The 16,648-nt window shown below is 38.3% G+C and overlaps 1 protein-coding gene across 1 annotated transcript in view; it reads left to right on the plus strand.

Moving 5' to 3' along the window:
- RECK (reversion inducing cysteine rich protein with kazal motifs) overlaps positions 1-4,441 on the plus strand; it is a 48,942-nt gene extending 44,501 nt beyond the window's left edge. Inside the window, exons 20-21 of the mRNA XM_027662846.1 lie at positions 2,019-2,174; positions 3,201-4,441. Of these exons, the coding sequence (XP_027518647.1) occupies positions 2,019-2,174; positions 3,201-3,416 (372 nt within the window). The 3' untranslated portion in view covers positions 3,417-4,441. The remainder of the gene's footprint in view (positions 1-2,018; positions 2,175-3,200) is intronic.
- The last annotated feature ends 12,207 nt before the right edge of the window (positions 4,442-16,648 follow it).

A 16,648-nucleotide genomic window follows, 5' to 3' on the forward strand; every position in this document is an offset into this window, starting at 1 on the left:
TTCTGACATTTTCTTATGTTTAAATGTGATTGTTTACATTCTTTGGTTACCTAGATAGTTGTCACTCAGTTTGCTGCTCATCAGCTAAACTGCTGGATTTTAATTAAACATCTCCATAAGTTAGGCTCCGGCATTCTTTATTGCTGCTCTTAGAAAAGCTTCAGCACAAGACTGATCTGATGTTTATTGTCTGTCACTGGATACACCATAGTGGGCCCAGACACTCCCCATGTGGTGTATAAAAGGATTGCACTTTATTGACCCCTGCTTTTATTCTTCAGTGTACAGAACATAGCAGAACAATTGACTTGTGTCACGACATCATAACAGAATAATATGATGATTTACCAAGAAGAACGAGAATTTTTCCAGAACAGTATAGAATTGCATTAACCCACTTATATGTTTGCAACAGAGATAATTAGCTATTACTGTAAAATCAGAGAAAAATTTAGTTTGAACATTGATTTTATTCTTCTTTTTCCCCCTCTTTTTTACTTCCCTTTGTCACCACAGTCTTGCTGACTCTTTTCTCTTGCTCACCTCTTGCCACCATACACACTCTTCAAGTTTTCACAGCTCATATATTTAAAATGTATACCTGTATCTTTACATTTAAAATATGTGATCTCTCAAACATGCAAGTGATCATTCAAGAGTCAAGAGAATCTTAGCACTGACTAAAAATTACGTAAGTTTGGCTGAAGCTCTTTCCTTTGGAAAAAGTAGTCATGCATGCCTCTTTTAGTTCAGACATCTGGTTCATGTGAGAAAAAAATGCTTCAAATACTAAAGAGTTATGTAAATTTGACTATTTTTTTCCTTCCCCACCCCTCTGGCTGTTTTTTGTAAAGATATCAAGAAACAAAATCATGATCACAGAGCAAAGAAACATTAGAGATCTACTAAAATTCTAATCTACTAGACTTCTAAACTAAGACAGTAAAATACAAGTTTGACACCATCAGTCACTCTTAAAGTATCTCTGTGCTTCTGTTTGAAGACTGTTTGAACAAGGTTTGCTGATTAATCAGCATGTCAGACAGGATTTTAATGGACAAGGAGACCCCTCAAAGATCTGGTAAAAGAAGTGTTGTATGACACCTTAAAAATTTGATTCATATAATCTACTTGGATTTCCCAGATTTCCACTTGTTAAGGTCCTGCACCAGTAATCTCAAAAGAAAGAAAGCTACAGTAGGATAAGAAAGATTGAGTTCTTGCAGCTAAAGCTAGAAAGCAAAACACAACAGAATGACCAGTGACAAGGGAAGTGTTTGTATTGGTGTCTATATACACATCTGTAAAACACATTCATAAGTGATCTGGAAAAAAGCTGAAAAACCTTTAAGGTGTAGCAGTCCTTAGACTGAGCATCTACAACCAAATTATTGTTTGTCAGATACAGACAACAGAACAGAGAAAAAAATTTTAAGAGAAAAATACATTTACCTGGTAGTTAAGTACTGAACTTAAAATGTCACAGGTTCCCATATGTACAGACATATATCTGTCCTCACAAAGCTCTCCATTTCTGGTGACTCTTGGAACAGGCTGTAAAGCAGTGCCAGCTGGCAGGGCTGCTCTGCTTCTTGTTTCTCAGCATGGGAGCACAAGTTACTGTAACAGATAACCATTTATATTTTTTATATAATTTATATTATTTTGAGGTACACGATACATAGACACACTAACCATGAAGGTGGAGAACAACACATACCAAAACAATGGTTAATTTAAGATGTAAATATTTTTCCCCTTTCTTCCTTTTAACTTTTTCTTTTAATGTTTTCAAGTGGTTTGGTTTTGGAGGGTTTTTTTTAGAATCAGAATAATTTTCTAGAATTATATTTTAGAATCATTGAATTGTTTTGCTTTTTGGTAGCATTTAGGGTAGAGTTTAGAACTGAGTATAATGGCTGAAACAAATTTTCTGGCATGACATCAAGTTGTTGAAACTGAGGAGGAGAATTTTCCATAATATCACATCATCCACAGAGTTCTTTCTTTTCTTCCAGGTAACAAACAAAAAGCCGATAACAGTACTTGACATTCTTGAAAAAATCCGCCTGCATGTGTCAGTGCCACAGTGTGATGTGTTCGGATATTTAAGCATAGAATCCGAAATTGTGATTCTCATCATTCCTGTGGATCAGAACCCCAAACCCTTGCAGGTAGAATACATTATTACTTTGTTTAGTCAGCGTGGATTTACTTCATTTTTGCACATATACAATGGTGCTCATTTCTCAGGAAGATACATTGTGTGTGTTTTGATTGCCCATGTTACCAGAGCAACCCTGTTATATCCAACTCAACTACAATTTCTGTCTCCTCCTTTAGCAGAAATAGCCCAAAATGTTAGCAGGACTTACCAGCATGGACAACTCTCACTCCAACTGTAGCAGGTGCTGTCAGATTCCTGGGGTGAGGACTCTGAAATCAGAGATGCCACCTGAAAGCAGGGAGGAGCTGCTCATTTCACTGGTGGTACCCATTGCTGAGCCAGACATTCCTCAACTTTCAAAGCTTTGGACTTCCAGATACTAAGTTTGTCAAGTTTAAACTTCACCAGAGGTGGCTTCCAAAGCTGTTGAAGAGCCTTAGTACTAAATTCATTCCTGGGGTGCAGTAGAAAGTAGTGGAAAAAAATGAATTTATGTTAGAAAATTCATTATCATCATGTCAGTGGGGGAATGGAAACCTGAGGTTTCTCAGGTTTTCATATTACTTCCATTCTTCTCTTCCCTTCCCATAAAAGAAATCAGTTTTCCCTGATTTGGAAGAAAAAGCCTAATAAGGAGAAAATCCAGATTTTCCCACTGTTGCAGACTTCAAGGCACTATCTTGGTCTATCAGGAAGGAAGTCCTCAGTTTTAGAGGTACTTACCTTAGTTATAATTTACTGTGAGTTTTTTGGCATCAACATTCAACACACATCACCCACGATAACTTGTATATGGCTTTGTTCCTTTCCTTTGCTGCTACTCAGGGCTTCCACAGAAGTTTTCATCACACCAAGGACTATGATAAGAGCTCCACTATGTTTTCTAATAAATACTCCCCAAAATAATGTAAATCTTATATGCTGATGGGAATAACTCAGATTTTCTTTCCTGAATTTTGCTATCTAGCAACATTTTCACACTGGCATTTTACATGGTAAGAAGAGAAATAGCAACTTTTTTTTTCCCCCACAGATTGAAGCCTGCAATAAAGAAGCAGAAAAGATAGAGTCACTGATAAATTCAGACAGTCCAACATTAGCATCACACGTGCCGCTGTCAGCTCTAATTGCATCTCAAGTACAAGTTTCGTTTAGCATTTCTTCTCCATCTGTTCAAGTGGTGCCTGTTCTGCACTCCCTGTTCCTAAGCCTTTTATTTACCTTGTCAGCATTAATATATTATATATAACTGCTTGGAAAATATGCATGAATATTGTGGTGTTTATATTGTGAAGGACATTCAGAATTGTTGATCACTGAACCAGAAAACAAAAATCGTAGAAGATCTGATGAACTTGTGTTTTTCAGTGAAGAACTAGAAGTATTTGAATAATGTGAAAAGATGATTCTCTTATTCATTACTAGTCAGATGACTGTTTCAGCACAATTAGATTGTTTTCCATTGATCTTGGAAACAAATATAGTCTGGAACGTTCTGACATTATGGATTTATGGTTTTTGTGAGAAGGAATCTCATAGGGCTTTTTCAACAATGAACAAAACAGTGTTTTGAGTTTACTAAAGAATGTTAATTTTATATTATTCACATGCATACCAGTGACAACGAAAAGCGTGCACCTATTTTAAACATCATTTTTGGAAGAAACAGATTGCTGCTACTTAATTACCTTACCAAAAATTTAAGAGTTTATTCTCATGTAAATATGCTTTCATATTTTATTATGAAGGAAACTAACTAGCCCTGGGCCTATTTCAGTAGATGTCTTTACTTGGACTAGTGAAGACTTGCAAGACATTGGGCTCACTGCTTGTAAAATGACAATCAAGCTCTATGCTAGTACCTGACTTCAGTGAAGAGATATGTTCTTTTTATAGTTTTGTACATTTCAGAATCTCATATTGGATGCAAAATTATAAAGAATCTCAGTATCTATATTTAAGTGCCATTTAAAATATTGCAGTATTTGCATGTTATCTAATTAAATTTATACTTTAAATGTTTATACAAACAGTATGTTTTATTACGTATTGTATTTTATGCACCTGACCTTAGTCTACATGAAGTATTTTATATCAGTATTATGATAGCCAACTTTTGAAGTATATACAGAAAAACTTATTTTTGCCAAAATGCTGAACTTTGAAAGAAAGCACTGAAAACTTTTTGAACATGTATGTTGTAGCATGTTTGTAGCAATTATTTCTGCTAAATCTTTTAAATGCAAAAGTATTAAAGCTTTTTATTTTAATAAACACTTTGTCCTGTGTCCTTGTGTAGAATGCAAGTCATTCTGTAGAATTCGGCAACGCAGCGTATATTTTCCCTTCTCTCTCAGCTCAGCACTTAACACTAACTCCAGTTACGTACATTTGTGACTCACACAGATAACGTTTCCAAATAGATTTCAAGGGGGTTTCAAGGGTGCAGGCTTTTTACCAAATCTGTGCTATGTGCATGTGAGTTTATGCTGTGAGTTCCAGACACAATTAACTATTGAAGAAGAATGTAGATCTTTCTATGGGACCCTCTTGGGTACAGTCATCCTCAGTTTTGATTTGAAAGACTTCTCTCACCTACAACTGGAAATATGCACAAATGTAAAGGACAGAAATACTCCCTCAATTGTACCTAAACTTCAAATCTCAACCTTTTGCACAGCAAAACAAGTTACTAGATGTCCATACTCACAAGGCAACAGAGGGAGTTTCTTTGGAAACTCCATCACTTTCTTTTTTAAGTATATCTCTGTTGTTTGTTTTCTCTTAATGAGTGAAGAGCACTTTTATTTCAAGTGCAGTTGTACTACATATATAGTTTATGAGTCCTTTTGGTAGATGATTACAAATGATCATAATCTTTGGAAGTGTTTTTGCCAAATAACTTGAGGAAGACTCATGCACATAATCATCCAAGTCTTGAAACAAAAAACCTGTTAAACATGTTGATAATCCATCTGTTTCTGAATTTTTTTCTGTGGATTCTTTAGACTTGGACACAGGAATATAATGAATGTTTTTGAAAAGCTTTTTGAACTGAAATGGCTCAGATGATCTCCACAGAAACTGCAAACAATTCAGATGGTTTATTGAATTCCTTATTTTTTCCAAATCATTAGCTAGTATCTCTTCAACATGTAGCCTGTTAGCTTGCTTAGTATTTACTAAAGCAAATCTAAGGGCTACTAAAATGAAAGGAATTATAAATGTTTTAAGGAAATATATACACATGTATATATATATGCACCACACTGAAAAACTTAGTTAAGAGTTTAAAAACATACCCTTTGTGGAAAAGAACATAGAGTGAATTTATTTTTATACACGGGCGAAAATTTTCTTCAATAAAAAACAATACCAAAAAAGTTGCCTCACTCAATTTGTATGAAGAATCCAGAACAAAGCAGACTTTAAGCCTAGAGATTCTTTAATTCATATATGAGTGTCCAGTATTTGCCAAAAAACAGTGAAGATTTTGAGGATTTGTGTTAAATATGTACAGAATCAATGAGATTTCATAGAATCCTAAATTCTTAAACAGAAGCCAAGCATCCAAAGTGTACAGGGCTTAGGTTCTTTTTGCTGGATGAACAAAAGTATTTTCAAGGTTTTCTCAAGACCTTGGACTACCTCAAAGGAATGAAGAAACTATTTGCTTACAAGTTTCAAATTCAGTTCAACTGGAATAAAATATGGAAGAAACCAAGCAATGTCTTACTTGCAAGTTAAAAATGAGAACCTAATAGGGACAAATTTGATACAGGTTTCAGAGGAGTTTTCCATAAAAGTGCTAATGATTTTCTGTCACCATCTGTGTGGAAATCTGGGTTCACTTAAGAAGGAATGGGGACAGCACAAGGGCACTTCAAAGCAGCATAAGCCTGTTTGTTTCTTTTATAACAGGACCCAGATGAAATGTTTGCCAAACATTATTTGCTTCTCTGCTGACAACCAGAGTTAATGGCAATAACTGGCTCCAGAGAGATGCTTCAGTTCTCTTTCAGTTTGCTTAGTTTGGCTCTTCCCAGCAGGGTGGCAGGGAAATGGAGGTGCCAGGGGTGCCTGTCTGTACACTCTGAAGAGAGGATCAGCCACAGGGGCAAATACCAGAGCAAGCAAAAGCAAGACATTTCTGGCTGAGTTTTGAGTCCAGCAGGACCTTTCAGAGAAGGTGAGAGGCAGTTCTGTGAGAGGGCATGAAATCAGCACTTAGAACTGCAGTGTCACTGCATAACCTCGCTCTTCTCTCATGCTCTAATTTTATGCTACTTTAGCCAGTGTCATAACTTGGAGATTTGCACATATGTTTCTCAATTCAAAGCTAAAGTGCTATTTATACATCTGTTTCTGACACTTTTTCAGCTCTTCCTTTTACACATAACAAACAATACTTCAAAATTTTTCCTCACCATCTCTATTCCTAGGAAGCCCTGGAAGCATTTATGTGGGTAAATAAAAATATGTGAGTGCTTTGTAAGATTGTGGCCTAGGTGTTTCATATCTGAAGTCTGGACTGTAAGGTGACCCTCCAGTCAAATGAATCCCAAAAAGCAAAAAGGAGCATTGAGGGGGGAAAAAAGATTTATCTGCCAGGGTTATGCAAGACCTGATAGCAACTTCCTGCAAGTTCTTTCAACTGGTGCTTTTATGCAGTGAGACCAGTAGCTCCAGCTGCTCCATGTGGAGTACAAATGAAGGTGACAACTGTAGATAACTCCTTCACCTCCTAACAGTGGCTGCATCTGCCGCTAAGGCATTCTGCCTTCCATGTACATATTTGTGCACTGCTTGTTTTGTGCTCTCTCCCAGTCCTCTCTGGGCTGTAAACTTTTGCAGAGCCCGTTGCAAAAGAGACTCTTAGCTCATAAACAAATAAAAACTCCCTGAGAAGAATGTTTCCAAGCCCTAGCAGGTTTGTTTGTCTCAAGTTACCACACTACGGTCAAAAGGATACACTTTTGGCATTAAGTAGAACATCAACTTTTGCTAATTAATACCATGAAGCTGAAGCTTTTAGTTATATTTGAAGCTATAACCTTCTACAAATTCAATGCTACCAACATTATGCATTTGCATAACATTATTATTTGCATTATATAAGACCAACTGTGTATGACCAATATGGTATTTAAAGCAAATTTTGAAAATTTGAAAATTGAGGAAACATCCATTGTCCAAAACCTTTCATAATTTTAATGGGCTTTATACACACAATGCTAAATGGAAAAAAAGTGTGCACATTTCATCTCCATATAAGAAAGATATTTTTTACAGTGAGAACAATCAGTCACTGGAAAAACATCCCCAGGGATGTGGTGGGGTGTGCACAACTGGAGGTCTTCCAGATGTGACTAGACATGGTGCTAAATGGAGCACTAGAAAGTTGGACCGGGTGAGATGCCTTCCAACCAGTGCTATTCTATGGTTCTGTGATTAAACCGATGCTTTTAGTTGCAATACATGGAAATTTTTGGCTTATGAATTAATTTTCAGATATTATGAACACTGATGGAATTAATTTATTGTTGTTTTCAAAGTGACATATAAAATAACCTGTATTTCCCACTTTAGACAGCCTTTTTCACAATATATCAGAGCCTTTAGAGTATATTTAAATAATTTACACTGATGTAAGTTTTATTTAGATGATGAACAATAAAATAGACTTCTGCAAGCATAACATAGAAACAGCTCTGAGGATCAATATGTTCTTTGTCTTCTGGGCAATCAACAAGGGCAAATGCAGATTCTGCACTTGGGATGGGGCAATCCCAGATGTTTGTACAGACTGGGGAATGAGATGATGGAAAGCAGTGCCACGAAAAGGGACCTGGTGGTCCTGGTCGACGGCAAGTTGAACATGAGTCAGCAGTGCTCTGGCAGCCAGGAGGGCTAACCCTGTCCTGGGGGGCATCAGGCAAAGCATCGCCAGCTGGTTGAGGGAGGGGATTGTCCCACTCTGCCACTAGTGCAGCCTCACCTTGAATATTGTGGCAATTTTGGGCACCACAATATAGGAAAGACACTAAGCTATCAGAGAGTGTCCAAAGGAGGGCAACAAAGATGGTGAAGGGCCTTGAGGGGAAGCTGGATGAGGAGCGAGTGAGATCACTTGGTCTGTTCAGCCTGGAGGAGACTGAGGGGAGACCTCATTGCAGTCACAACTTCCTTGTGAGGGGAGAAGGAGGGGCAGGCACTGATCTCTTCTCTGTGATAACCAGTGACAGGACCCGAGGGAATGGCCTGAAATTGTGTCAGGGGAGGTTTAGTTTGGATAACAGAAAAAGGTGCTTCACCCAAAGGGTGGCTGGGCACTGGAACAGGCTCCTCAGGGAAGTGGTCACAGCACCAAGCCTGCCAGAGTTCAAAAGGCATTTAGACAATACTCTCAGGTACATGGTGTGACTCTTGGGGACGGTCCCGTACAGGGATAAGGGTTGGATTCAATGATCCTTGTGGGTTCCTTCCAACTTGGCATATTCTGTGATTCTTTGATACTTGGACTCCCCAGTGGTTTTATGGCAGAGGAAAAAAATCAAATCTTTATATTAGTCCATTATTCTCAAACTACTGGCTACTGTTATTTAGAAATTGGTCCATGTATTTTAAGTATATTGAGTTTTAACGCATCGCTACTACAAAATCCTATGCACTGACACCCCCCTTCCCCTTCTGTATTCCTCAACATGAACAAAGTTACAGTCAAAAACATACTCATGCTAGTTATTTTGAAGAAGACTTACCCAAAGGGCAACAGTGAAATGTCTAAGTAAAAGCTTTTGTAAAAGGATGCTTTTTTTGCCTTGCAGTTCCTAGGACATAAAGAACATAAAATAAAGGACAGCCTTCCCTGAGGATGCAAGCACTCACAAAATAATGCAGTAACTTTATCATCACTTACATAAAGAAAGGTTAAGGAAAGGTTGTCAAATTTTTCATTAGATTATCATATATATCATATATATAAGAGCACAATTCTGAGTATTTTACATAGGGGAGTGTATATATATATATGTATGTATGTATATATATATACAAAACATCTATGAACTTATAAATTACTTTCAAATGTTGTATTAACAGATACCTGTTAATTAGATCTTAGTCCTTTCTTAAAACAGACTAAATCCCTTCTTTTCTGTAAATTATTCTCTGATTTGCCTTTCTCAAAGCTGGCTTCTGCTTCATTTGGCCAGGTCCAGTAAGAAGAGTAACCTGAGCCAAAGGGTGTTGGTGGTTCTGTGACTGTGACAGTATTTAATAATCCCATAGATTCTTGCTGTAAAGAGCCACTCTTGTGTTTTTGCAAATGCTTTCTGTTTTATTTGGCAAGGTTTCTCAGTTTGCTTCTTTGTGCTCGGATCTCAGCATCAGCTGCAATATATGGAAAGGTTTTCAATCTGTTTTATCCAGTTCTGATTCTCTTTCTAAGCCAGTATTCTTCTACAGCACTGCTGGATAATCCTAGGGGGTTAAATGATTTAATCAGCAGGTTATGATATACAGCAGAACAGGAGTTTTTTTGCAAAGCCACCTTACCAGTGCTAGTGTGGCAGGTTTCAGACTAAAGCCTGCTCTTCACTTTGGTGTTCTACAATTCTGCACTGTTTGCTGACAGTGGAACAAGTGGATGGGTTACTCTATTGTTATATTATGCGTTTATAAACATATTTTTAACCAAAGTTTTAAATGCAGCAGCAGCAGCAGTAACATGCAGTTAAGTATAAATAAAGATATATGCACATGTATGCATACATACACATATATACACACAGATATATGTACATATACATGCGTATAAATACACTGATCTCACAGTGCCCTGTACCAGGCTCCATACCACCCTCTGCAAGAAGAGCACATCTGGCCATTGTAGAGAATTTAGCATTTTATTCTAGTAAAGAATCCAAATTTGGGGAATTAATATTTTTAAGTTTGAATTTCAAGTACAAATGTCAATCCAAGATGGAGGATCAAGTTGACATATTTTGTAATTTATGCATGGTGTTGTCTGGCTATAAGTATGCAAAAAGGTTAAAAAGATAGCTCTGGATGGTTTCATTCTCAAGTGCACCCACCAGCAGCAGTTCATTTTCCTCTTTGTTAGCAACACTGGTTCCTCCTCCTCAGGGCAATAAGAGCAGCTTCTGAGTACCCCTGCAATTGCTGGCATGAGTCAGGAGCAGCCATCAGCCTCAGCTGCCGGCCACTACATGAAATTCAGTTCCTCTGGCATAAGAAAGTAAGTTTAAATATTTGCAGCCATTAATTCTGTGAAACTGAGCTGTTGCCAGCAAGGCTGAAGCTGTAGTGTCATTAGCACTGGCTGAGGGCACCACCAGCTCATCTGAGTGCTGGCTCCATCCAGATCAGAAGCAGGGACATGTCTTGGCCAGAAAACAAGACACTGAGAGCAGCCCGTCTGGTTTTTATGCTGGAAAACAAATGCTGTCATGCACACATTCTCTGTGCATGTGTTAAATCTGTCAGGTTGTGCATTTTGCTTCTTTAACAGGTTTGAAGTGGCAATGTAAACTCTGAATCAGCATCTCATGGCTTTCTTTAGTGCTGCTCATACCCATAATGCTGCATTTACTATGTCACTGTACCACAGCTGTAAGGCCTCACTCAAGACCCAGATGAGTCACAGAAGATGTGAGAAATGCACATACACATTTCCAAAATAGAAAAAATTAAGGTTGTCATATTTTTATCTCAGTTTAGCTACATCAGGTTAGAACAGTCACGAAGACAGTCTCTGAAGTTTTAACTTTTCCAAACAATGTGCAGAAAATGCATGTCTGATCTCCAAATGCTTCTAGTATAGTCTAAGGCAATGTGTGCCCCTAATTTCAGTGCTGTGCTAGACAGGTGTTATAAATAGCAACACACTTTTTAGTTCTCGGCATGGAAATTGTCATTGTTTGGTCCAGTAACTTTGCTGTTGAATGGAATATTGTACTAAAAATATACATCAGTTGCAGCCTTCTCTGTGCAATGGAAAACCAGTAAGTTTAGATTCCCTGTTTTCATAAATCTCACTTGACTGAAATTTGATTTTCCTAAAGGTATGGGATACCACCCCAAAACCATGAGTTAGCATTTACAAAGCTTTTATATTTTAATTTTCTAGGGGAGTTTGTCAGGTTCTTTAACCTCTCAAAAGTAGAGCGTTATTTGGAACTGCTGATCATTTCTTCAGCTTTTGGCCTTGTTGATGTGTGATTTGTTACAGCATAGTGAAAACTATGGGCAGAGCTGGAAAAGTTTGGGGAGTTGCTCACAGGGTTAGTTACAGTCATTTTAAGAATATGAAACTAGATGATATCTCTTTTTCAGTATTCTTAAGCTTTTGACAATTCTTATCATCAGGTAGCTTCCCACCATCATTTTGTTTATTTTTGGGTTTTCCATTAGTTGCAGTAGCTGTGACTTGAACATTTACTTGCCAGTAGAAACAAACCTTTCTTACACAGCACTTAAATTTACAAAATTTTGGGCTCTGTGGTTTTTACAGCAATTTAGAGAAACCTGTTCTTTAATAACAGAAGTAAGTTTGTGATCTCCTCTTCAGTGAAACACACTTCTCTAATGAAAATACAGCTGTGTGTGCTCCATGACTTTGTCTTACACAAGTTTACTAACCTGATGTTACAGTATAAATAATGAATGTCCCTATCTATCTGGCATGTATGAGTGCTACCTTTTTAACTGGGTCCACACTAGTGTGTACAGAAATGTTTTAGTACCACAGCAGCTCTTTTTTCTGTGTCTCATTAAATGAATTTAAAAATTGCAGAATATCTAACTAGGAGCAAAATACCTATCTTACCTCACAACAGAAATGCAAGCTCATGTATTAACACTGTTGGTGTATCTGTAGTTGTGTGGCACAGCATATTCCACAGTTGAATGACAAGTCATGAATTAAGTTCTCCAAGTTTGAGGGTTCTTTTCTTCTTCTTCTTTTTCTTTTTTTTTTTTTTTTTTTTTTGCTACTCCCAGTGAAACAACTGCTGTGGTTTCACAACTTTGTTTGAATTCTTATGCCAGATATAGACTTTACCTACACTGTAAAAAAAAGGAATTCAGTTAGCTACCCAAACTCTCTTCCAGTGTTTACCTCAACCCAGTTAGAAATTCATAATGTATTTTAGACATGGTATGCCCATAACAGATACTATGTCTTCTGCACAGTACGAGGTTTGCTCTCGCTATTTTACAACTAATGACCAGCATGGTATTATCAGGGTATATGGACTTGGGACTCTGCCTCAGCACCCCAATCACAATCTTGCCCATGTTTAGCTCTTCAGTTAAAGCCAGCTGGTCTCTAATCACATCACGAAATGCATCCATTCTGAAACATTGCCTTCCTGGGTTTAGAAGGTTGCAACAGGAGACAGGAAAACCTGTACAGGCAGAAAGAGTCAGAGGAATTAAATCATATAACAGAATTACTATTATCATCATCATCATCATCATCATCTGTTAGAAAAGGCAAGCAGAAAAGATAGATGGAAACTATTTCCATCCATAAGTGATGTAACGGGGATGCACCATCACCAACAACCTCAAGCACAGATTTTCTAGCGCTGCTCTGGGAGATGGCACAGTGAGGTAGAGCTAGTGACAACAGCAGAAGTTTGTAGCTTTAGTAGCAGAGCAGGCAAGTTATGGCATGTGATGTGGAGCTGAGCTGCCTGTCTCCTGGGCCCATTACTTGTGTTGTCAAAGCATCTAACACAGTCCAGATTGCAACAACACCTAATTATGTTACTCCATTATTTTATCTTTACTTTTCTTTATTAACAGGTGCCATTTTGCAAATCTGATTTAAATTTCTATGTTTAATCACCAAATGCTTTCTAGCAGCACAGCTGAGCCTGAAGCTGATTTACTGCCTCCTGTTTAGCTATTCAGATCATATAGCTGGTCTGAACCAGCTATCTGTGGCTGCTATATTGCCTATGGAGAGAAATAAACATTTTCAGGATGAGTCATATGTGTTTTAAATATATGTTGCAGGGTAAGAAAAACTGTGCTCTGAGGAGATTATTCCCTTGGCTGCTTGTTCTCATGGTAAAAAAAATTTCCTCTTGTGTCTAATCATAATGTCAAGTATCTTCGAAATGTTTTACTCTGTGCATCCAACCCACCTGCAGCCATTCCACAGCACTGTGCTGCATCACCACACAGGTATCTGAGGCCCTTAAAAAAAAGTGGCACCGAGCCAGCAAGAAGGTTGAATTTGTTCAGTCCTTACCTATTAGAACTAGCTAAACATCCAACAGCCCTCCTGGCTTGAACAACCCTCTTGGTTTGTATTATTTGGGGAATTCAACCCACAATCTAGTGACAATAGTTCTGCATTTGAAAAGAATCAGGTGAGTTGAAAATGCATTCTATACATATTATTTATTTCTCAAATGTACACCTTTCCTCATATGTTATGGCCTTTCCTGTGTTGTGAAATGAAAGGTCTTGCCCAAAATACACAGGTTAGTGACAGACTCATAGCCATAACCCAGATGACTTGACTTTGTATGTTTAACACTAAGATCACTTGTCTAGAGTTTAGGACTACTTGTGTTAAAGCTTCAGACCTATTTTTTGAACTTTGTATTTATTCGTGGCTTCAAAATGCTAATCTTTTAATACATAAATCCTCTACTCTCCAAAACACATATCAATTTCATGGGTTCAAAATCACTGCTGTGATGTCTTCAGTAACTCATAGATTGTATTACTGTGATTATTTTTTTACAAGGCAGAAACAGTATGCACTAAGCATTTTAGAAATGCTTCTGTGGACAGGAACTGAAAGAAGTTCATAAGTTGTATGAGGTGTTGGGTTCAGATCTGTATTTGCTGACAGCAGTGTACTAAAGCTGCTGAGAAGGAATTTAACTTTCCAGAAATTCAATACAGAAATAGCTAGGTACAGTGTGGGAAGCATTTATTTTGATAGACTCAGGGGGACATCATGTTCTTGTGGTTTTAAAACAAACCTTCAAACGTAAGATTAAAAATCTAAATACTGTGGCCAGGGTTGTGTTCCCCACAGAAATCCCATAGGTGGCATCACAGCACAAGGGGAATTACATTTCAGCTGCTTTTGATTTAGAAGGAATGCAGCCCATCTTGGGACTTTTATTTTTGTGTTGTTTTTATTTAAAGATAGCATTTTCTACAGCTTCAACTCAACTTTTTGTGCCACTTCATTCTCAATATCAAATCTGCACAGGTCTGATAAGTCTCTCTGGCTTTATGCAAATTTATTTCTTCCTACAGATACCCATCAAAAGGGGTTGTCCCAAGAATGTAATTCTCCAGTACCTAAAGTGGAATGTCACTTTTGAGTGCTTTTGAGAAGGATACCTGACATCAAGGACATGTATGGATCCATTAAATTGTTGGGATGGAGTTATTTTTGTGGTTATTTTTGTCACCAGGAATCTAAAAAGTTCATTAACTGGGTACTTAAGAGGCAAATCAGACACAGGCACATACAAACACACACTCTCAAGGTTTCAGCCTTTGAGAGCAAAGAAGTGAGTATTTTCTAAGATTTTTTAAGACAGCCCTGGTTGTTCAAAGAACTCGTGTGCAGACGTGAAATTTTCATGAGTAATAGTAAATTCAGTATTATTGCCTTAATTCAGAAGAGGGGAAAAAAGTAAACGAAGAAACCAAGTTGTAGCTGGAGATGTCACCAGAGAAGACCAGACAGGACAAGAGGATCTTAAACCTTCCACAGTGTTTGGCAGTGCCGTGAGCCGCTGGATAGTGTGACTGTTTCTCAGAAAGAGCAGGATTACTGCCATTAACATCTCAACAATAACCAGTAGATGTCAGCACCATTTTTTGTCTGATTTCAGGGGCCTCCACAAGGGGAAGACTGGGAAGACTTGTGAGGAGCCAAGGTGCACGGAATGCATCCACCCCCAGCTCACCACAGGACCATTCTGCCCCTGCTGATCGCCCTCAGGGCACAGTGCCCCTCACTCCAGTTACAGCAACGTTATTTGTTTGAAGTGCAACCACCTGGGCACAACATATATAATCTCCGACTGGAAAGAAAAAGGATGTAAATTGGGCTGTGCCTTGACTGGATGCCTAACCCCAACACTCTGCTTCTCCCTTGCAGCCCTCCATGTGGATTCTGGGATTCCCTGCACTGGCTGCAGCATGAGCAGATTGTGCTTGCTCTGAACCCCCCCCAGCTACATACACAGAGTCTAAGATTAAAACTGAGTTTGTACTGCTCCCACCCATTCTCCAGGCATGTTCCTCCAGGGGATACCCTAACTTCTGGAGGCCTCAGACTGCACGTCCAGCATTACAGAATGCAGCTCAGACTGCTCAAGGATATGGGGTAGGTCAGGGAAAGCTGACTTATCATACAAGCAGAATAAAAAAAATAGTATATTTTTATTTAGTGGTATGGAAGGAAGGAAGGAAAAAAATAGAAAAGGGAAAAAACTCCCTTGCAGGATTTACCACCTTCCTCAGGACTTGTCACCAACATAGTATTTCCACCACAACTTACCCCTCCTAACTTGGCTGGGTCTGCTTATAGGATTTGTGAATTCTTTTGTCTAAAACTGCCTGTGTAAATTTTTGCCCTCCTAATTCCTTTAAAAATCCACCTCCTTTCACCCACAGAGAGGGAACACAGTTGACCCCACCATCTAAACATCTTCCAACAGTAAAGTCACTGTAATCAGAAGTTTTTATAGCTGCAGATTTCCCAAAGTCTGTATTTCTCAGCATGATGCAAATACTCCAGCAAAACCACAAGTAGATCTAACAATGTTCAATCACAAAGTAGTACAAAGCAAAAGTTATGCAAGTAACAGAGATCTGGCAGACCTCTTCTCTTTCCACCTACTCCAAAACCAGACAGAAAGGGGATAATAAAGTGCAGAACCTATGCCAAGACTTTCAGGTAGTTCTATGAGCAGTTGACCTCATTGCCCCAAAGGGACAGGTGGCTTAGGGCAACAGAACCAGTAGGAAGCATCTGCTCTCAGAAAATGTCTTTTTTTTTTTTTTTAAATGCAACTTTTTGCTAAACTCTGTTCCCCCAGGAACCTTGAACTATTAAGAGGATTTTACTGCTGCTGTTGTTGTTCTGGGTCACCCCCTCCCCCCCAGATTAAAGCATTCAGAATTGTATGAGCAATTTTTAAAATATTTTATTAGATTATTTAAAAAATATTTTATTTTATAAATATTTCACATTTTATTTCTTAGAAAGCCTCTGCTCCAAGCTTTCTAATATAGCTAGTAAAGAACAGAAATGGTATAAGAAGAATCCAGTGGCAAAAGTCTCACTTGTGGAAGGACCTTTGCTCTGCCCAAGATTACCTGGGCCCCTGGCAGCCCCAACCCCTTTGGTGCAGCAGCACCAGCCAGCCTGGTCTCGTGCTCAGAGGGGCTCTGGAGAGGGTCCCCCAT

Source organism: Corapipo altera, unplaced genomic scaffold (genome assembly GCF_003945725.1).
Source record: "Corapipo altera isolate COAL_440 unplaced genomic scaffold, ASM394572v1 359, whole genome shotgun sequence".
Lineage (NCBI taxonomy): Eukaryota > Metazoa > Chordata > Aves > Passeriformes > Pipridae > Corapipo > Corapipo altera.